Below are 22741 nucleotides of genomic sequence, written 5' to 3'. Positions count from 1 at the left end.
GGCAATGAGGAGGAGCAGGATGAGAATAGGAGTAGAGAGGCGATGAAGAGGGTAGGCGTCAGGACTGTAAGGAAGGTAGGTGATGGAGGCCCCTGTAAAGTCCACCTCTGGGAAACAGGAGAGGCAAGCCCTTATGTCTCAGTGGAGATGTTACAGATCAAAGGGGATCAGAGATCCCAGAAACCATAGAAGAAGGCTGCAGGTACCTCTTAAACATGGAATTGAAAATCAAGCTGTTAGAGACCTCAAGAAGACAAGAAAGATGTGGTAACCCTTTAAACTCCAAGACTTAGAACCAAAGACATTGAGGATCCAGAGAAGACCACAGAAAAAGGGTGCAGGCAGTACTTATGCCTGTTACTAAAAGCCAAGGAGAAGAGATTCTCATAAGTCCAGAGACGAAGGGTGCAGGAACCCTTTGTAAGTGAGGATCACGAGAGGAGAATATCCAGAGAAAAAGGGTATGGGAAACTATCTAACCCCAAGTTTGACAACAAAGGTCTCAAGAAGCAGAGGGAAGAAGGGCACAGGAAACCCTTTAAGCCTGAATATATGTCAAGCTGCAGGCTCACACCTAGGAGCCCCAGGCCCAAGAAGGCTCGTTCAGTTTCCTTTGGTTTACATTTGCAGTCCCGGTTTGTTGTTTTGCCCACCTTGTAGAATTTTCCCTAAATAAAAGAAAGTTGTTTTAACTCATTTCCATCTTGGCCTGGTCATTGATCCCTGTCATCTTCATGACACAATCAACCATCTCTTACTTACAGAGCCCAAAGTGCCATGATGGAACACTAAAGGCAGACGATTTGCTATAAAATACCAAACTAACATAGCACGTAGACATACACGCAGACCTTTACTACCACCATCGTATATATTCAGTTTATGGGCTTGGTCTGGAGTACTGTGCCAACTTATGCAAGGTTTTGTAGATTTGTGCAATATTTGTGACACCAGATGATGCCTGCAATGCGCTGATTTGCCAGCAATGTGTGCAATGTTTGCATATTTCTTTCTTGGTCAACAAATAACCCACATCCAGGTACCGTGCGTGTAGGAACTGCAGAAGGTAGAGAGTGAAACAAGGAACTGGTAACAGAAATGCTGGAATAAATGGTCCCACATAGCTTTCCATCTATAAGTGGTGGCTGTGACGACTGCCCCCTCTTAGTGATGTGTCAATTTCCTGCAGGTGTGGCCTGCAGTGATTGTGTCCACTGTGATGTGCTGCTTTCCCACAGATGCAGGCTGCAGTGATTGCCTCCACTCAGTCAGAGGCGTTGCTAGTGGAGGCTGAGGGGACTATAGCCCAAGGTATTTTGGTTGTATCCCTGGATAGAAGCTCAGGGGCTACAACCAAAAGGCTAGCTAGCCTCGAGTCCGGACATTAGCATAGCCCCACATCTTTTTCAGACCTAGCAACACCCCTGCACTCAGTGATGGGGTACTCTCCTGCCGGCTCGAAAGCTTTGCATTCTTTCCTCTGGGAGATGGGCCACTGCCTGCGCTAATGTCTTCAATGGCTGACTCTTCTAAGCAAAATGATGCCCTTCCATGATTGTCTCCTTTGAGTGATGGTCTGCTTTCCTTAAGGACGGAGTGTGGTGATTGGCTCTTCTGACTGATGTGCTGCTCCCCATACAAGCAGTAGCTGCAGTGGCTTTGCCCACAATCGTTCGTTGGGGGGTTTAATGGTGCATTTTGTTTCAGAACCCAAATGTGAAAAGAGTTGAAAAGGAAAAACACACTCACCTTGAAAAGGCTTCACCAGAATAAACATATTAGCGGTCTGCTTCAGTTGTTAGTTTTAATTCGTGATTGTTTGCAGCACTGTAGTTAGGGTCGGACTGGGCAAAGATTTGTCTCGGGCCCCAATAAAAAAGTGGGCCACAGTTGCAAATGGGAATTCATTCCTTTTGTGACAAACTGTTTTAAGTAGTAAACCAAGTGGAAGGATTTTGATCAAAAGTGATGCGAATTGTGCATTTTAAAGAACATTTATTCTGTAACAGTGGTCAAAACTACTAACCGCATGGTGAAGTAATTTATCAAACTGGCCCACATGTGCCAAAAATATGGCCCATACTAGTATTTTGTGTTTTTGGTTTGGGCATTGCCCTGTAGGCCAGTCCGAGTCTGACTGTAGCTTCTTTTTTGTTGACAAAGCAGCATTGACGTTGATACAACGATAATGCAGCATTGAGAATATCGTGTTTTAGTAGCTGCAATGATGTCAATGCAAAGATGTCAACGCTAGCACAGCCAACACAGCGATATTTAAGTTAAAAAGGTCACACTGTAGAAACACTTGGTTCGTTGCGTCGAGCTATGCAGTCGGGAGGCTCTTCCGCCGTGTGTCATTCTCCACTACGTCATCATAGCCCGCCTTCCGCACACAATCACGTAGCACGCGTAGCACAGTCTGTAGACGGCGGTCCAGGGCCGTGAGGTGTGGTTCAGCCAGCACGGGAGTGAGGTGGTCTACGGCCAAGGATTCACGCATGACGTCGCTCAGGCGGTATGCGTCAGACGCCAGGAGCTGCAGGCGTAGATATGTGGACTTCTTTATCCTTTTGGAAGAAACAAACAGGAGTTTGTGAGGCTGAGAAAGCAAACAAGAGATCGGACAATGGATGGGGATGAGTGTACCAGTATATATGGATAGCATAACACAAGAGTGACTGGGAGTCTAAGAGAGAGGACGAAAAGACCGAGAAGGGAGATTGATTCTCGCTTCCTGTAAGGATTCAGAATTATATCTGACATGGGATGGAGAAGAAGATTTGGAATTAAGGAGCTCTCCCACCTGACCCCTTCAGTCATGATAAATTGAAGCCATCATCAGTGCCCAAAGTGGGATGCAACATCGAGAGGGGGTGTGCATCTAGCAAGGTTGTGTCATAGGAGATGGATGTGGCCGAAAGCTGAGGTCTGCAACATGGGAATCCCTATTAAAAACTGAATGGTAGATTTGTTCGAATTCCAGCTGTACGAAAATGACATACAAAACTTCGGGGGAGAACCCAATATCCACTCCTTACGCAGAATGGATACCTACCTTTGTTTTGGGAAAGGCACATTTTAGTATAAAGGAAGGTAGGAAGATGGTTTGGTCAACAATTACTTCCCATAGGTAGAATCTACATACATTTTATATCTTTTTTTTTAAATAATTTCAGCATAAAAAGTCTCTTAAAAATAGTGAGAAAGTTCATATTCTTTGCAATCATCACAACACTCTAAAAATATACTAAATACATATAAAGACAGAACACTTATACACAGTTTTTAAAAAAATTGAAAAACAGTAAATGGGTTTCTCACATCAGTACATAACTCAGCCTATAGAAAGAATCCTATTAGGTCTTTATTTAGATCATTTATGATCTCTAGGTTCTTAAAAACAATCTATTATTTATTCTAGACTGTAAACTCGACATGTTTCAGTCCTCTAGGTGGTAATGGGACTTTCTTCAGGAGTAATCTTTAGTTGTGTTAAGAGTGGATGCATTGCTGTTTATAAAATCTTCTTTTAATGAAGCTTCACGCACTAACGGGGAAGGTAACTGAATTCCCGAGTGTAGTTGAGCCCTCAAGGAAAGAAGAAAAAGCCACTGAAGTTGGACAATTTTCAAATGAGGAGATAAATTCTTCTCCATGTTCCTCTATATGTTGAGGCTGGATAGTCCTGGTTTCTTATTTCAGTTTGAGCAGATGGGGGGGAGGGGCTCAGCATAGTATAAATAGCAGGGTAAGTCCCTTCATCGTTTCTACAACTCGACAAGTGGATACATGTAGCGGTAAAACAATGGCAGACATCTTGTAACGTAATGGCAAAGTGCTTGTGCCTAAAAACAAATGCATGACATTAGGACACAACCCGATCACAAAAAGACAGGGGTAATGAAGTAAGAAAAATTACCCGAGCTAAAATGTCTAAAAGAATCAAAATTTTCATACAGTTGCATAGGTTATAAGACTGCAACACAAAATCAAACCAAACTGTACGAATGCTGAGTAGCAATGAAATAATGGCAGATTGCAACAGCTTCTATATGTCATGATTAAAAATATTAGAATGAGCTAAAATCATCAACCAATTGTGTTGATCACAGTTTAAACAGCACAGGATAAAAGCAAAGTGCAAGTGCTTAATAGCAGCATGATGTTAGCAAGGTGCAAGTGCTTAATAGTAGCATGATATTAGCAAAGTGCAAAGCTTTGATAGCAGCATAAGGATAGCAATAAAGTGCAAGTGCATATAAATGAGTGAAAAATTCATCAGTCAAAATAGCAACATGAAACAGTTAAAGCGCAAGTGCTTGAATACAAAACAGTAATTGATAACATTGATGGATGATAAAAAAGATCAATAGGCTCAAAAAGTGCAAATGTCAATACAAAATTTAAAACCTTGAAAAGCGAAATTGCAAATGCACTGCAGCAACCGGACAAGATATGTAGAAAGAAATGACGGGAGTGTCCAAGGTAAAAAATTGATAGCTATTCAACAGCAAGAAGAAATGTGATGATGTCATAGGATTACAGATGTTACTGAGCATCAAAGAAGATGCTACGCCAAAACAAGATAAATAAACAAAATATTCAGACCATAAAGGAAAGAACACTCCATGTACCAAAAGAAACCTATAAATAATGACCAATAACATCCCCAACTCCCCCATTGACACAGAAGCTTAATTACTTACTTAATACTTTAATGTGGTATAGAATGAAAATAAATTCAGACTTTACACATATTACAATTTACAAGAATTACAAAGCATTGAACTTAAATCATAAATATATACAGATATATAAAAAACATAAGTAAATCTCAAATATAAAAGCGGCAGTTAAAAGGAACAGTTACGCATTACCTTTCCTTATAGGATTTACAAATGATCATATCGGGGTAATGACTAATAACTAAGTTGGAGTTGGAATGAGTATATTTAGAAATAATGATCAATTTCTGTCTCAAATAGGGTACTCTATGCATTCCTAAATCTCCTCAGTATTGGGGCGATTCCAATCCACACTCCATAGCAAGTTCAACCTGTTGCCAGATATTGTAGAATGCTATAAATAGATGCATATTGCTAGAGTTAGTGCAATAGCGCCAGAAAGACGTTTTGCGTATGGTTGCAACATCATGTACAAATTCTCCCAGATAACGTAAAATTGTGTCCTTCAATATCCGGCATTCAGTGAGAAGATGTCTGGCTGTCTCTAGGCATTCTGAGATTTACAGAGACGGCAAGTACGCTTATCAACCGGGATGTTCTCCCATGCACCTCTAATGTACAAAGTAGGCAATTGTTCTAATCTAAACAGGATGATGAAGCGTCTGAGTTTTCTGGAGGGGCAGAGGTATAGGTAGGCTTGAGGTTTCATGAAATTATATAGTCTGTATTTCACAAAATGATAGGTCTTAAGGCTACTTATATGTGCGAAATTCTCAAGCCAATCCCACCGGTCTACTTTTTTTCCTAGTGCATAAAGGGTTTCCTTGGTGACAATTGCCCCTTGATGTATCCATCCAATGTCTAAGAGAAATTCAGTCATATCTTTATGTAGGGGCGAAGTAGTATATTTTTTAGTCACCTCCTGATGGATCACAGTTAATAAGGGGTTATTGGTACCACCTATCATCTTAAGGTGAAACCCTGCTCTTTTCCTCAGTACCATTGCTTTCAAAGAAGGGAGGCCCAATTCCAATCTGATCAGGGCCATTGGTACCCCGGGGGGTAGTCCTAATATCCGTCTCCAGAACTTGCCCTCCAGCACTTGCAGCCACGCAAGATTCATTGTGTGCAGTGACTCAAGGCCATAGATGATCATGGGGGCAAACACTTGAATGTAAAGATGGCGCGTACCCCAAAGGGTAAAGCCACCCTGCTTATTTGTAAAAGAGGAAATAAGTGAGGTGACTTGCATGGCCCTAGTAATTCGACCCTGTCTACAGAGTGAGTAATCGCCCATGGGCTCAATTTCGACTCCTAAATAGCGATATGATGGAGCATAGAGTATGTGATTTCCATGTACTATCAGATTCACACGCGATACTCTTCTCCTAGTAAATCTTAGCACCTTCGTCTTATCCAGATTAATGGTCAGGCCATTAATCTTGGCATAATCCCATAGGGCAGAAGCAGAACGTCTCAGGCCACCTATGGTGTTATCAAAGACGACCAGATCGTCCGCATACGCTAATACCGCGCACGGTACTGTACCTACTTTAGGAGGGCAGTTATCAACCTCGGCTAATGCTGCAGGGATGTCGTACACATAGAGATTGTAAATCAGGGGTGCAGTAACGCATCCCTGTTTTACCCCACTGTCTTGGATCACCTTTCGGGTCATGTTTCCTTCCTGATTCAATCTTAGCCACGCCGTGGTATTCTGATGGAGTAATCTCAGGTAATATAATATACTTGACGGGCATCCCAATTTCTCTAACTTGGCCCAAAGCCTCTCACGGGGGATGGAGTCAAATGCGGCTTTAAAGTCAATATACAGGGCATACAACGGGGGCTGCCCCTTACTAAGTGCCCGTGTACGAAGTATATCCATGACCAAAAGGTTATGTGAGGTGGAAAAGTCCTGCCTAAAGCCGCATTGAAATCTGCTGAGTATTTTATAATTTTCTACCCATTTCTGCATCTCGTCAAGCAAAAGTGAGGCAAATAATTTGCCTGAGATATCAAGCATGGATAGCAACCTATAGGTATTAGGGTCAGTTCAACTTCCTTTTTTAAATACAGGAATTAGAATGGCTGTTTGCCAGGACTGGGGGATAATCCCCTGCTCTAAGATCTTGTTAAAGAGTAGGGAAAACAAGTCAGCCCAAAATATGGGATGACTCTTGATCACTACGTTAGCTAGCCCGTTGGGTCCGGGGGCTCTAGAGGACTTAAGAGCCGCTATTTTATTCCGTATTGCCTCCGTTGAGACATCGAAAGGCAACTGAGTGGGGGCCTTTTCCAAAGATCTATTTAAGGTTTCCTCTCCTCCTGAATTGCGGCCTAATAAGAATTTTTCCCATGTCTCCTTACTTATTGGATTAATTAATGGGCCTTTGGTCTTCTCTCTGTTCTCATTTAGGAGTGACCAAATGCCGCGGGAATTTCTAGAGCAGATAGTTTGTATCAACTGCTGGTATTTAAGATTTTTCTCTGTTATCTTAATGGTCTTAATCTCTGCTCTGTATCGATTTTTAATTTTTCTTAATTTCTCGCGGTACAGGGCCCTGGATAGGTTCATAAGCTTCATACTTCGAATATCCGCTCTTAAGCCTCTCTTGGCATCCCTGATTTCTCTATTGAACGGGAGTACAGCCCCCCTGTTTTTAGCATATATCTCTTATTTGCCGTGGCATGCTGCCCTGAGAACCTGGTGATCCAATCTTCAATCTCATTTATCGCCATAAGTTTGAAGTCACAGAAGCCTAGAGCTGAAATAGGTTCAAGAGCTTCAGTGGCCAATCTTATGTTTCTCTCGGACCACACTATTCTGGATCCTGCACAGTTGGCTTGGATGTTACCCATGTTCAAAGGCATGGGGGTAGAGCTAGGGCGAGGGATCCGGAATGTGCATTGCAGCGACGCATGGTCGCTCCATACATTAGGCTTCACAACCATATCGACCACTCTAGACTGCAGCTCGGGACACATAAATATGTAATCTAATGTACTAGATGATGATCCATTAGACCAGGTGTGTTTACCCGGCATATCTCCCAGAGTACGGCCGTTAATCATAGCCATATCCCAAGCTCCGAGCAATTGCAGCCAGCCTAATCCTTCAACCTCCCTCTTTCCATGGGTCATTGAGCACCTTACATTGAGATCAGGATTAGAGGATATAAGTGTTTCATCTATCATCTGACAATTGAAATCCCCCATGACCACCACGGCGACATTACCCGTTCTCAGCCACCAAGAGGCCAATAAATCCTGTATTGCCTCTTGAAGTGAGTCACGGACCAACTCTCCTGGAGGGTTGTAAAGATTGATTAGCAGGAGCCTTCCCAGACCATTTTCGTCATAATATTCTACTTCTACTGCCAAAAGCTGCTCTTCCGCTTTACACTGAATCTTGCGGGACGTGATCGTATTTACTACCCCAATTAATAAGCCACCATATGGGCGTCCCTTACTGCCCCGTTTAGCCACTGATTGATGGATAACAAAACCGTCCAGGAGTAATGGGTCCAAAGACCATGTCTCTTGGAGACAAATGCAGCTATATTGTGACAGTAGGTCTACCGAGCCCTCCGCCCTCAGAAGGTGTGAGAAACCTCTGCAGTTCCATGAGAGAAGTGAGAAGCATCAATGGTTCTTTAACAGTTGCGGAATGGACTCTAGGAGTGACTTTAGCACTTGCTGTATTTCAGCCAGGGCAGGGTTTTCCCCTCCTCCAGATTTAAGCATATTAACCGCAGGGGCCATTGTCATAGAATCCACTGGTTCAGGCAAAAGAACCTTCTCCAGTGGGTCCACATCAATATCTATGTCCACAGCTAACAGATCTTCTTTGTATTTTCTAATTAAAGTCGCCGTAGTCAGAAAGGTACAATGTATAGCAGAGACATTAGGATTTGGGCCCTCCAGAGGTTCAATGAATAAGAAATCCTCAGATTTTAGGACACGGAGTTGAGGTATATGGTAAAGTCTTGCTAGTAACTCTGAGCGTGTTAACCAGGGATTTTTGCCACTGGGTTACAGGTTCTTGATGTAGCAAATCCGATTCGTGTTTATATCATTCACTGACCTCTTCTGGGGCAATGATGGTGGCTCGACCGATTCTTCTTGCGGCCGTGGCTCAGGGATATACTCCAGCTGTGTATGCGTACTGGATTCCAGATCAGGCTCAGCAAACATCACAGATACATCCTCTACATCCGCTCCCGAGGGCTTCTCATCGGGTATCAACCAGTCTGATAGAGGGCCCTTTGCCTTGGCCGCCCTTTGGGCTGCTCTCGCCATTCTTTTCCTGGCCTTTTTTGATCGGGTCTCAGGTGCTGGGTTAAGTCCTGCTATAGGAGGTTGGGCACATTTTGCAGCTGACTTGTTTTTCAGTGCCTTTTTTGCCAATCTACGTTGTTTCCGTGTGGGAGGGGACAGGGGACTATGCTCCCGCTCTTGATCGTCAGCCTCCTCGGGGATTATCTCCATTATACTATTGCTGCTAGGTACATGTTGCGCCTCGCCCTCTTCCATCGCTACTTCCTGCTCGTCAATCTCATCAGCTATATGCAATGCAGTCGATAGATTAATTTCTGCCTCTTCACGAGGGAGGCCCATTGAACCTAATGCCGTGGTGATGGTGTTAGTATTGGCCAGGATACGTCCCGACATCTGTAGGAGTATCTTAAGGGCAAATTGCAAAGCAGCCACCGATGATTGAAGTTCAGTTATCTTTGCTGAGCTAGGGTGTTGTTCGGTATTATCTTCAATCTCATTATCTGGTACATCCTCCATCGATGCCATTACTAGATTAGGAGATGCAGACAGACGTCCGCTGCTTCCCAGAGCATTATGCTCCCCCGCAATGCTGTTCATGCTGTTTTCTTTCAAGGATGTTATACCACTAGATAGCCTCAGGGGAGTTTGTACCCGCATCTCTCTCTGTATAGTCAGGCAGAGATCTAGAAGGGAGTTATTGTCTATGTCATCAAAATTGGTGGTGTTTTGGGAGACGCCATCGTTATGTATCAATGCTGCCGTTTCCTCGATCACAGTGGAATTGGTGGCCAGGGGAGGATTCACAGAGAAAAACTCGGTTATGACCCCTTGCGCCACTGGCAAAGCATGTTTGGCATTCTTTTTAGCTTTACCCCCTTTCTTATGGGGCTCTTTAGGTTCCTTTATGGGTTGAGACTTGTTTTTACGTAAATTATATATCGAGTGGGAAGCTCTTCTGCCCCGCTGGATGTCTGCGTTATAACTCACTTCAATTCAGAATCCAGATAATATAGATCACTCCAGACAAGGGTACTAAGAGTGGGCTGGTGTTAATATGCAGGGATAATTCCCCTTATTCTGCACAGGAGAGATGAATGGATTTCCCCCCTTTCCCCTCTTTCCCCGAGACCCTCCCTTACCAATATGGTATACCGGGGAGCGTTGTTAACCCGGATAAAAGGCCGAAGCCCGCAGTCTCCGGGAGATACTAGTAGACTCCCCTTCTTCTTCAAATCAGCTCCAGCTTACTTCCAAGGTAGGGGGTCGCACTATCTAAGCGGGACAGCCAGGTCGATGGAGGGTGTACCGGCTCCCAGCACTATGGCCAGCACTTGTGAGGAACTCGCTGCCTCTTCTAATCCCAGGCCCCCTCCTCCTATCAAGGAGAGAAGCCCACCAGGATGGAGCGCCCAGTGAGTATATACTCTCACACTGATTTATGAAGTGGGCACTGCAGAGCGTGCCCACCTCTTTCCGGGGGGCTCCTTGCAGAGATGAAGCCAAACACCCGGGACCTCCGCAGCTAACTGCGTGCCGTGACGTAGCCTATTGGGAGCGAGTGCCGCAGGGAGCCAGAGGAAGCCGCCGCGCCGTGCCTTGCAATATTTATATCAGCTGTGTAAATTTTGTGTCACGGTGCGGCACGGCTCAGCGGCAAGCATCCACGTTATTCCGTTCCTCAGGGTCCTCAGGGTTCTCACCTGCTTTTGCCTGGACCTGCCTGCACTTCTCCCTGCTGCCTGAATCTCTCTTTCTCCTTCGTTTCTCCCGCAAGATGTTTCTCCGTCACTCGCTCCGTCGCTCGCTCACTTACTCGAGACGCGAGATACGAGATTCGAGGAAAGAACCCACTAACGTGGGCTTGCGTGGATTTGCGTGTCAAGCCGCACCTCTTGCTTCAGCACCAGCACAGGCACAACTTCTCACAGAGGCCGCCTCCGACAACGGTATCAGCCACAGAAGCCAAAACAGCAAATCAATGTATAAAAACAAAGATTATAAATGAGAAAAAAATGACCTCATGCTGGCAATTGGAGATCTAATACAAAAGCCAGTCTAATGAGCAAAAAAAAGGGTAACTATAGCAGACACTGCCACTGGACAACAACTATATATGACCAGTGTGTAAATTCAGAAAAGAACATGTGTGATACCACATGAAATGACGCTAAAAAGAAAAAGGCCATGATACACAGAAAAATCCTCTATGAAAACCAATTGAAACTCCCAGAAAGGTATATAACTCCTCGTCAACATTGTGACCATTTGGTGTCTTGGTGTCAAAATCCAGTATATATTTAGTTTCGAGCTGTCGTAATTTTAAGACACGGTCGCCACCTCTGGGGGTCTTGGTCACATGTGCCGCTGAAAAGAAAGTGAGCAGCCGAAAGTCATTATCATGTTTCTCTTTAAAATGCTTGGCCATTGGGTAGGCCCGGTCCGAATTTTTTATGGCCCTTAGGTGTTGCAATACTCTCAGCTTTAATTTAAAGGTGATGCTGCCCACATACCATTTCTGGCAAGTGCAGCATAGGACATATACCACAAATGATGTATAACAGGTCATAAGAGGCTTAATGTCATGATGAATGGAAATCACTGGGTGAATAACGAATTTCTGTATAATAGCATATACACAAACTTTGCATTTAGAACATTTTGTAAACCCCATCGAGGGAGCAGCAAACCAGCTAGGAGTCTTGGAGGTACTCGGTAAGATCCTTATCCAATCTTAAAACTCGCCAATGTTTTTGGATAATTTTTCTCACTTGACCAGATGAACCGTCATAGATGATGATAAGACGTGGATCATCATTGTGACAGACTTAATGGGTCTGTTGCCATGTAACAATTCATCCCTTGATAGGGCACGTGCCTTGTTGCAGGCAGTCCCAATAACTATTTTGGCATACCCTTGTATATATATGTACATCATTGTCTGATTTTATTTCTGTTTATTTTCCCACACAGATTATTTTTTTTGGTGGAGGTATATAGATGATGTTTTTGTTATTTGGAAGGGCACAGAAAAGGATTGGTTATCATTTGTTAAGCTCATCAACATCAATCGGGTGAATTTGATTTGATATATATATATATATACCAACCAAAGCAGCAGTCCACCTAGTGTTCCTTGTACAGAGTTAGCCCCACTCCCTTTGACTTATTGTCTGAAGTAGACCAGTGGGGAGCATTACGCTGTCTTTTGGCAAATGTCGCTCAGAAACAGACACAACATATGCAGGATTACTGTTTCTGTAATCTGTGTCCCTAACAAGTAGGTACAGCATGGATAGAGCAATTGTAAGTTTCCCTTCCAAACTCATACAATATGGGCAGGGCCAGTGCAAGTCCCATGCAAATAGGTACTTGTAGTGCATTCCTTCGCCAGTGCAAGCTTCCCGTATAAACACGCACAAGTACAGCATCGGTAAGGCAACTGTCTGCAAGGGTCTTTGCAAACATCTCTCCCAAATGGGTACAAGTAAAGGACAGAATGGAACAATGCAAGCTTCCCTCACACCCTGGCAGAGGTACAACGTGTACAAGGCCACTGAAAGCTTCCCTTGCAAACAGTTACAGGCGCAGACTGACCAGACCATTGCAAATGAGTACATGTACATCACGGGCAGAGCCAGGACAAGCTCCTCTCACAGACACAGCTGGCTTAGGCTTGGCAGTTCCAGGGAGAGATACATTTGCAAAAAACAGTTCCAGCATGGGTGCTTGCTGCATGCAGCATGCCAGCTTCCATGCATTCTGAGCTTTCTGCTTCCGGATGCCCCTCATTCCAATTCACCAGCTCTTACAAAAATCTGGCTGGGGAGAGGGGCAAATATAGGGATGCAGGTAGGGGCGTGGAAGGGGTAGGTGCGGACAATGGGCTGGGAAGTACAGCTTTTGCTAAGGCTACACATGCACAGCACCTTGTTAGTATGCTGAATCGCTGAAAGGAACTGTGATCTTTGCCTAAAAATGAAAGTCTCCACTCCCTGGTCTGCCAAGTATGCCCGCTAGCCGATATCAGGATGTTTTATGAGGGGATGAGCCACGGGGAAGTCCTTGGACCACAGGCCTGTGCAGCTTAGCTGGAACACAGCCCTTTAGAGCGCAAGCGTCCCACAGGTAAAGTGCTAGAAGCGATCTAATATTCATTGGGCCACATTACGGGTCCGGTGGTAACCATGTCGGTGGCCGGGAAGTCATGCACCGGTAAAATGTTGTTTCCCATAGTCCCAAAGGTCTCTATGGGAGTAGGGACCACGGAAGCCGGTGCTTCCGTGAAACTCTGCGAGTGGGTGCCGGGGCACCCGCCCGGCAGAGTTGTTGTATGCCAGCCCATAAACAACAGAGCCAGTAATCTTACCAGCACAGTTGTTTCTGGATGCTTGTACTGAGGCCCATTGTCACCCAAAAGTGGCCTATGAGTTGCTCTGGCCCGACGATTAAGTGTTCCCTGTTTAAAGGGTCATACCTTTTTTAATCATCAAATTACAAGTATTCAGCAACAGCCTTCCAAAATGTTCAATTAGTTTAGTGCCTTTTACTGCAAGTTTAATACACCATCAAATGACCCACATAAAACTTTGACAGGTTGAGTGCTACTTATTTAACCTCAGCATGCTCATGCAGTCAGTCAGTACGCTAATCTTGGTGTTATAACCCTCACTAGATGAGCCGAGCGGCATACAGAGGCAAGCCCTGGCCATTGCCGTTTAGCATTGATCGAAAGTTAGCACAGACAATTAGAATTCATTTGGGTAGTTGTTGTTTGCTAACTTTACAAGAAAGGCTATTTAATGATTGAAGCTATGAATTCACCCACATACAAAATATGGCAACGTGCAAGCATGTTCTCAAAATAAGGTCTCTCATGCAGGAGTTTTAAAGGTGCATGAATAGATCTAGATTAGCTTGAGAGCAAATGCTGCAACAAATCAATCATGACGTCAAAACGCAGAGGCAACCCTGCGCATTGGTTAAAAACGCTCTATCTGTCAGACTGTTCATGCTAATTACACTGTTTAAGAGAAGGTGTTTTGCACGGACAGCACACTTTGCCCTACTCTGAGATTGTGTTGAACAGGCAACGGGAGACAAGGACTTCACCTGTTTCTGTGCCTGTTTATGCCTGAGTCTGCCGTCTGCTATACCCCATGCCCGTCTCATTCCAGGTAACTTTTGACCAACACTACTGCACTACTCCCAGCTACCCCATTGCCTCCACCACGTGTGTCTGTGGCACCCCAGGAAATAGTATCTAAAAGTGCAAAATCCGTGTGCAACACTGGACTGTTATGTTAAAACTGCCACTTAAATACTAACGGACCAAAATGCTTTTCAGCTCGCTGCAAATGTCCGGTTTAATGCATATTAGTGACCTGCACACCAGATTCAGCCTGAATGCCCAAAATACAAGCCTGTTTGATTCTGCCTGAATGTGCTCACTACTGCCAGCATCCCAGACTTAGCTCACTAAAACTAGGTGCCTTCTGCTGCACCCATTTCAATCACTGTCAATTTATTAAATTGCCCCCTTAGCCAATGCATTCCAATATGTTTAGCTATCTTCGGCGCTGCGCCCTGTGTCCCAGCCTAATTGACATATCCTGCGCTTAGGTGCTACCCCACTGCATCCTTGCCAAATCGTGCTATTTTGAACTTAGGTGCTATCCCACTGCATATTTGCCCAATTTTGCTATTTTGAACTTAGGTGCTACCCCACTGCATCCTTGCCAAATTGTGCTATTTTGAACTCAGGTGCCACCCCACTGCATATTTGCCCAATTGTGCTACTTTGAACTTAGGTGCTATCCCACTGCATATTTGCCAAATTGTGCTATTTTGAACTTAGGTGCTATCCCACTGCATATTTGCCAAATTGTGCTATTTTGAACTTAGGTGCTATCCCACTGCATATTTGCCCAATTGTGCTATTTTGAACTTAGATGCTACCCCACTGCATTTTTGCCCAATTGTGCTATTTTGAACTTAGGTGCTACCCCAATGCATCCTTGCCAAATTGTGCTATTTTGAACTTAGGTGCTATCCCACTGCATATTTGCCAAATTGTGCTATTTTGAACTTAGGTGCTATCCCACTGCATATTTGCCCAATTGTGCTATTTTGAACTTAGATGCTACCCCACTGCATTTTTGCCCAATTGTGCTATTTTGAACTTAGGTGCTACCCCACTGCATCCTTGCCAAATTGTGCTATTTTGAACTTAGGTGGTACCCTTCTGTGCTGTGCCTGCTGACCTGTGCTATGCCTTACGGTCGTCAATAGGTGAAACCAATTACTTCATGTATCCCAAAGTAGACTTTTGCATTTAGGTGATACACTGCCATAGTTAGCTTATCTTTACCTGCCTTGTCCGCCACTACCTGTCCATGTACCGCCCATGATAGCTACATTTAGCCTGCCCACTGAATGCTGAACTTAGCCTACCTATGATAATATGCTGTATTCAGCCCGCCTATGTTAGCTACATTTAGCCTGCCTATTGAAAGATGTACTTGTCAACTGTACTGCCGATTGTACTCTAGTCAATTGCCACCATCCCAAACTTAGTCGCCATCTACTATACCTGAGTTAACTGCCTCATCCGCACAGACCCTAACCCTGATCAGGCCGGACTACACAGCCTACTCTAGTTCATTCTGCCACCCTCCACGGTGACGTCACAAGGTGCAAATCTTACAAGCCACATTAGCGCTTCTCACTTTAACAACTTTCCTAGTCCACATACCTAGACTCACTCCCACCATTGAATACACTACCCACCAACGCTCAGCTCACTCCCCTGCCATGACACAGACTCTACCTCAACCATTATTAAGTCGGAATGACCAAACTGAAGAACCTCAACAACTTAGAACCTTTGAATCTAAACCATGCAATACCATATCTAGAAATGCTAGACTCCGAGCCAGACTTGCAAAACTATATGAACCACGCGCCAGAACACTGACCACATCTAACCGTAGCAAACCCTCACATAATAGGGGCATAGAAAAACCACACAGCCTACACCCAAAGACACAAAATGCATGTATGCACACTCCTGCCACAACCCAGGAAAAGACATGCACACCCCCATCCACCAGCCCACTTCTAAAAGGTGCACTAGTTAATGCTAGGTCCTTGATTGCTCATGCCATTGAGATTGCTGATCTTATCCAGACCGAAACTTTTGACTTCCTGGCCATCACGGAATCCTGGCTCCATGCCGCCGCAGGACCAGCCATTATGCTAGCAACCCCCAACGACTACACCATCCTAACAGCAGATAGAAGCGAAGCCCGCGGAGGGGGCATAGCCCTTATTATTAAATCTAACCTATCCATCAGGCTAGTGCCCTCGAACAACACTAATTCATGCGAAAGCCTAACAGCTAAACTAGCTATTAACAACTCCCAAACCCTCACTATCCACCTTATCTATAGACCTCCAGGCCCTATTGGAACCTTTGAGGAGGACATTTCTATCATCCTCTCGCACAACCTAAAACAATCATCACAAGTCATCCTGCTAGGGGATCTTAACCTAGGCTTCAATGACCAAAATGACCCACAGGCAACTCGAATAGCCAACCTACTCTCTGAACTAGGCTTCTCACAAAAAGTACTTCACCCCACCCACAACAAGGGTAGAATACTCGATTGGGTGGCAGACCACAACTGCAATGCCTCCATCCTATCGATCTCCCCACTAATTTGGACAGACCATCTCCTTATAACTTTTGCTCTAGAAACGATCAGACCCACTACCGCCTCAGTCCAGCCAGCACCATCCATCCCAACCAGAAATAAGAAAACATCACCCCGGACAACCTACTCCCGCTCATCCTCCCCACACTTAATTCACTACCAGACAACCTGGACCCTGAAACACTAGTGTACGAGTACAACAAAGTCATGTCCTCTCCCTTGGACATAATTGCACCACTCAAAGTGAGACGCAGCAAACCTAAAGCCCACCTCAACTCCTGGTACACCCCCTATCTAAAAACTCTTCGTACCATAAAAAGACAATGCGAGGTCGCATGGCAATTACAACCATCGGAAGAAAATAAAAGCACCCTGAGTGATATATCTACCCTCTACAAAAAGGAAATAATAGCAGCCAAACGGGAAACCTACAACAATAGAATAGCCCAATCCAACTCTAGCATGAAAGAACTCTTCATTATCCTAAAGGAAATAGAATCCCCCATCTCAGTGCCTGACAACTGTGTCAAAGATAAAACATGGTGCACCAACATTCAGCAAGCCCTAGCTAATAAAGTAACATCTCTCCAATCTAAAATTGCCACGAAAAAATCCTCGCTCAGTCTCTACACTAAGCCCAAAACAGATATCACCCCTCCTAAAAATAGCACCAACTACCCTCGCTTCAAATTCTCAAAAGTATCTACTATTGAGACTGAAAAAATCATACTGTCACTCAAACCATCTAATTGCCAGGGGGATCAATGTCCTCCTCAACTGATAAAGGACGCAGCTAGAGACCTGGCTCCCTTTATCTGAAAACTCATTAACGCCTCATTCGCTACAGGGTCCATACCAAGCAACCTAAAAGAATCTTGGGTACTCCCTTTGCTCAAAAAACAGACACTAGACCCTGCCATACCCCCAAACTACCGCCCAATCACCACTGTGCCATTCCTCTTAAAAATCATAGACAAAGTGGCGTACTCACAAATACAGAAACACCTTGAAAACAACAATTTACTAGGAGTACGGCAGTCTGGCTTCCGTCCCCAGCATGGAACCGAAACTGCCCTCCTAGACCTAAAGGCGCAAATTGACGAGCTAAGGGATCAAGGCAAACCAGCCTTACTCCTCCTCCTGGATTTATCTGCCGCATTTGACCTTGTTGACCACAAGGTCCTCTGCAGGCACCTGGATACAGCCGCGCACTTCTCAGAAGAAGCCACAAAATGGATCCAATCCTTCCTCAATAACAGGACAATGAGAGTCTTCTCCACCACTGCGGCAGCAGACTCCATACCCATTACATGTGGTGTGCCCCAAGGATCCTGTGTTTCGCCTACACTCTATAACATCTTCACTAAGCCCCTTTTCGATAAACTGGACCTTCTTGGTATCACCTACACAAATTATGCAGATGATACCCAGATTCTCCTACCACTTACCGGTGATTACGACAAGGATTTGGCCTTGGTGAACAGAGTGTATCTCATCATCCAGGCATGGATGGCCACACACAGTCTATGCCTGAATGATGACAAAACTGAAATCATCATCCTGGGCACACCACCCATCCTCAAAAAACTGGGCACCAACTACTCCTCCTTCAATATCGACAACAACCAAATCACAACCGCCCACGCGGTTAAAACTCTGGGTTTCTACCTGGACTCCACCCTTTCTTTCAACAAGCAGGTGAATGCGATGGCTTCAGCAACCGCCTATACCTGCAAATTGATAAGAGCAGGCAAACCCTTCCTATTAAACGATAGCTGCATCACACTCGCTAGAGCGCTCGTGTTATCAAAACTGGACTACTGCAACTCGCTCTATATTGGGGCTAACAAGGAAGTCATCAAAAGAATTCAAATTCTGCAAAACAACGCGCTTAGAGCAGCACTTTGCATTCCCAGGAGAGCCCACATCACCGCACTCAGACGAGCTAACAACTGGCTCTCTACTCAGGAGAAAATCCAACTAAAAGTTGACTCTTTGGTCCACAAATGCCTTAACAATGCCGCACCGCAGTACCTCTCTGCCAGATTCACCAAAATAAAACCAACACGACTTACTAGATCTGCTAACTCCAATAACCTATCCATACCTAGAGTCAAACTGACTAAAGTCGGCGGCTGCAGCTTTCAGGTGAAAGCAGCTCAACTCTGGAACGCCCTTCCATCCACCTTGAAGACTGACCAACCCTACCCCACCTTCCGACACAACCTTATAACGTGTATCAAAAATGCAGATACACTTTAGATCATCTACTGCCTGAACATATTCAAGCCTAGGAATCTCTGCCTAGGACCGTAAACACATGCTTTTACACGCCACATGCTGTATATTCCTGTATATTTTGTGTATACTCCTGTATATTTTGTTGTATACTATTCTTGTTGATCTATTTTTGCTATTTTTGCCATGTGATCTTGTAACAAAGTTTTGATCTGTCGTATAAAATGCGCCCGGTTACCCTTGGGTCTGGTGCCCAATATAAGTAATAACAAACAGGCTATTCTGCTCCTTGTTGCTGATCGTGTATGAAACCCCTCCTCACACCCCGTTTCCCTCCTGCTCCTACCCTTGAGGTGTCTGCTTCGCCTGGTCCATGCCTCTTGAGGTTCTAGGGGGAGAGGATCTACCATGACTCACCTGCTCAGTGAATCAGGACTTCTTCCTGCTAGGCCTACATGTTTGCGTTTGAGACAGAATTTGTGGTGAGAAGCCCAAAAATAGGCGTCAGTAGGAAATAGACCAGCTTTAATTGCCAAATTAGTCACTCATTAGTCACTCATAAAGACTGTGAGCACTGTAGTTTACAGGACGGCATCAGAGGTAGAAGTGTACTGAAAAAAGTAGTGGAGCTGTGGTCTCAGCAGTGCAGAGGGTAGGTGGAAGCATAGTGCAACATGTGACAAGTTGGGGCGGCCGGGGCGTTCCAATAGTCTAAGTGACTAATAACTAAGTCTCCTATTACAACTTTACACTTGCACAGGGACATGAATGGACAAATCCTCTGTTTAGAATGGTGAATATGGTCGTAGAAAGAAGAGGAATGGTAAACAGAAAAAAATAAAAGTAGTGGAACACTGTTCCCGACCGTTTCTGCTTACTTCGATCACTGGACGGAATCACTCAGCCACCTTAGGTCAGATTGTTTTTTTTTTTTTTTTGTAATTCATGATTACAGAGGGAAAAGACTGCTGTTTTGTGTCCTTTCTGGTCTGCACCCTAGTCAGGCTGCTAGTTTACCTAGTGCGGTGAAATCGGGATGAGCCAGGTTAACTGTGCATAGCATACATACAGGAGAATGAGCTCAGAGCTCAGTATGGGCTAGAATTATGATGATGATGATTATGATTATTATTATTATTATTATTAGGGTATCTATTGTGTGCAGACCAAGCTTTGGGAAGTAATGGAGCACTTTACAAGTAATAGGGGGAAATACACAGTGAGGAAAGCAGAGATACAAGGGAGCGGCAAACTTACAAGGGGAAGTGGGAAGGTGGGCAAATTAGCAGCAAGGGGTCCACAATCAACTAGGGGAGGGAACGGGAGAAGCAGATCACACAGTCTTAGGTTGGGTTCCGACTTGAGTGTGTGTGGACCTAGGTATTAGGGAGAAGCCATTCCTTGACGAAATGGTCTTGAGCGCCTCCTGAAATTTCAAAACCAAGGGGCGAGTCTTGTGTTGACGAGGAGGAGTTTCCAGAGTATTAGAGCATAGGCAGAGATCGCCTGTCTTCTGGTTCTTTTCTTCCTGCACCAGTGGAGTTCAAGTCTGCACATGTTCTTAATTTTGGTTAATTGTAGGCCTCCAGAGAAGATGCTGGGTTTCTTGGTGAGGTAGATTGGGGACGTCAGGGTGATAGCCTTGTAGATGATGCATCAAGACTTGAAGGTGATACGTGCTTGTAGTGCGAGTCAGTGCCGTTCAATGAGAGTTAGGTGACGTGGTCGAATTTGCAGAGTCCTTTGATGGGTCAGGCTTCAGCATGTAGAACACCTCTCATGGGTGCCTGGATGGTGGATGGAAGGCATTCCAGAAGGGCTTGCCACGATCCAGGTGGGAGAGGACCCAGGCGTTGATAAAATATCTGAAGTTGTTTGCTCGGAATCAGCCAATTTGATCGTTAAAAATCAATCGAATGGTACATTTGACTGATTTCGGCCAGTACCATTCGATCGATTTTTTAAAATACTGAACACGTGGAGCGGGCTTGCAGGGGTGTCCCCCGTTCCACAAGTTTGGTATTTTTGGACTTGGGAGTTGCAGGGATGTCCCCCGCTTCCTCAACATTGGAGGTGGGGGGCCAAAAAAAAAGAAAAAGAAAAAAGAAAAAGGGACCCTGCGGTGTCGGATTTGATCCGCGTTAGAGGGATGGATCTGACCCCGCAGGGGAAGTTGCGGCGATGAAGGAGGTAAGTAGGGGGGGGTGTAGGGCATTTTGGTTTGTTTTGCAGAAGTGCAAAGCGATTTGCGACAAAATTGACTAGGTTCAATTCTGCCGCAAATCATTACACTACGGTCAAACAACCCAAAACTGTTTGCTCGGATGAAGGGAAAGTTCGCACCAAGCTCTTTGTGTCTTTTTCTGTGTGCTACTTGAAGGAGAGCTGCTTGTGAATGTAGAACCCAAGGGACCTGGCGCAGATAGTCAGCTTGGGTCTGAAGCATTTCAGGTACATAGCGGAGTGCTGGGTGTGGATGTCAGGGTGTTCGATGTTGTTGGTCAGCAATAAGAATTCGGTCTTCGGGAGTTGAGCTTCAGTAAAGTACTGGACATCCAGGACTGGATCAATGTGAGGCAGCCCTTGAGCCTTTGGATGTCTTTGATGGAACATATATTCAGGTAGAGATGCATATCATCTTAGTATTCATAGATGTGAACATGTGCGGAGCCAGGAGGGTTCAGAGCAGTACCTTGTAAAGGGTGAAGATCAAGGGGAGATGGATCCTTGCGGGACTCCACAGGTGATGGATGGGTTTGGTGATCTGGAGAAATCCATTTTGACGAATTAGTGGCAGTTAGCAAAAGTAGGATTTGAACCAGCTGAGGACAGTTTCACTGATCCCCATGTTGTGCATGTAGAATGTCAATCACTGTCCGATGGCCTACTGTGCAAAATGCTAAGAGGTCGAGGAGAACCAGGAGCCAAGGATGGCCATCTTTGAGGATGGTAAGGGCATCATTGATCACCTTAATGGTAGCTATTTCTGTGCTGCATCTGGATCTGAAGCCATATTGGTAGGATTGAAGGAGGTTGATCTCTCATTGCTCTAGTTCTACAGCAGACTTAAATAGGGCAATACGAAACATGTGACAGTCCAAGGCAAACTAGGGCTCTGGATGTTAAATCCTCTACTGGGGGATTCCACACTCATTTGAGCATTGGGCAACAAAGGAGCACCCTGGGACATATATTTCAGGAGGCAGGAGTAGGGTATGGTGCATAAACAGATTCACACATATTTCACACCACTATACATTCAGAATATAGATGGGAACGTAGCTAGGAGAAGAAAACTTGGATGGTTTCCTATATTAAGAAACCATTCGGACAAAATGTTCTCAAGACTGCAGAATTATAATAACTGCTGCTAGACCTGCAATGTTAAATAGGTGAATCAGATGATGCTTCATTGAGGGCAAAGTTTAATTTCTGTGTGCGCATTGCTATCAACATGACAGGGATTTCCCATTTCTGCCCAGTTTGCCAACTTAGATGTGGGTGGAGGGTTTGAGAAACCGGACGGTGTTCTCCCACCTACTCCCACAGGATCTTTTATTCAGGTGGCCAGGGATGGCCCATCGCTTTTGTATCCCGACCCTGGGGGTGGACAAGCGATGGAGGATTACCTGAGTGGAGGGTCGCAGGGGATTTAGAGAACACCCAAAGGTAAGACATGGTATTCCCCCTTCCCCAATTATACACCAACCCACTCTCCCTCAGTCTTAATGGGGTATTTCAAATCACGCCCCATCTCCCCCTCACCATGTCCAATAAGTACTGGGACGAAGAAGAGACGATCAGGAGCAATGAGGAATACCCATA

General features: G+C 44.9%; 1 protein-coding gene across 1 annotated transcript in view; it reads right to left on the bottom strand.

Annotated features, from left to right (window-relative positions):
* Positions 1-1975: 1975 nt before the first annotated feature.
* Positions 1976-22741, bottom strand: part of LOC138582031 (extracellular serine/threonine protein kinase FAM20C-like) — a 136879-nt gene continuing 116113 nt past the window's right edge. The window contains exon 10 of the mRNA XM_069652959.1: positions 1976-2567. Within this exon, the coding sequence (XP_069509060.1) occupies positions 2324-2567 (244 nt within the window). The 3' untranslated portion in view covers positions 1976-2323. The remainder of the gene's footprint in view (positions 2568-22741) is intronic.

Source organism: Ambystoma mexicanum, chromosome 3q (genome assembly GCF_040938575.1).
Source record: "Ambystoma mexicanum isolate Mex_15411 chromosome 3q, UKY_AmexF1_1, whole genome shotgun sequence".
Classification (NCBI taxonomy): Eukaryota; Metazoa; Chordata; class Amphibia; order Caudata; family Ambystomatidae; genus Ambystoma; species Ambystoma mexicanum.
This window is presented reverse-complemented; position numbering and strand designations above follow the sequence as displayed.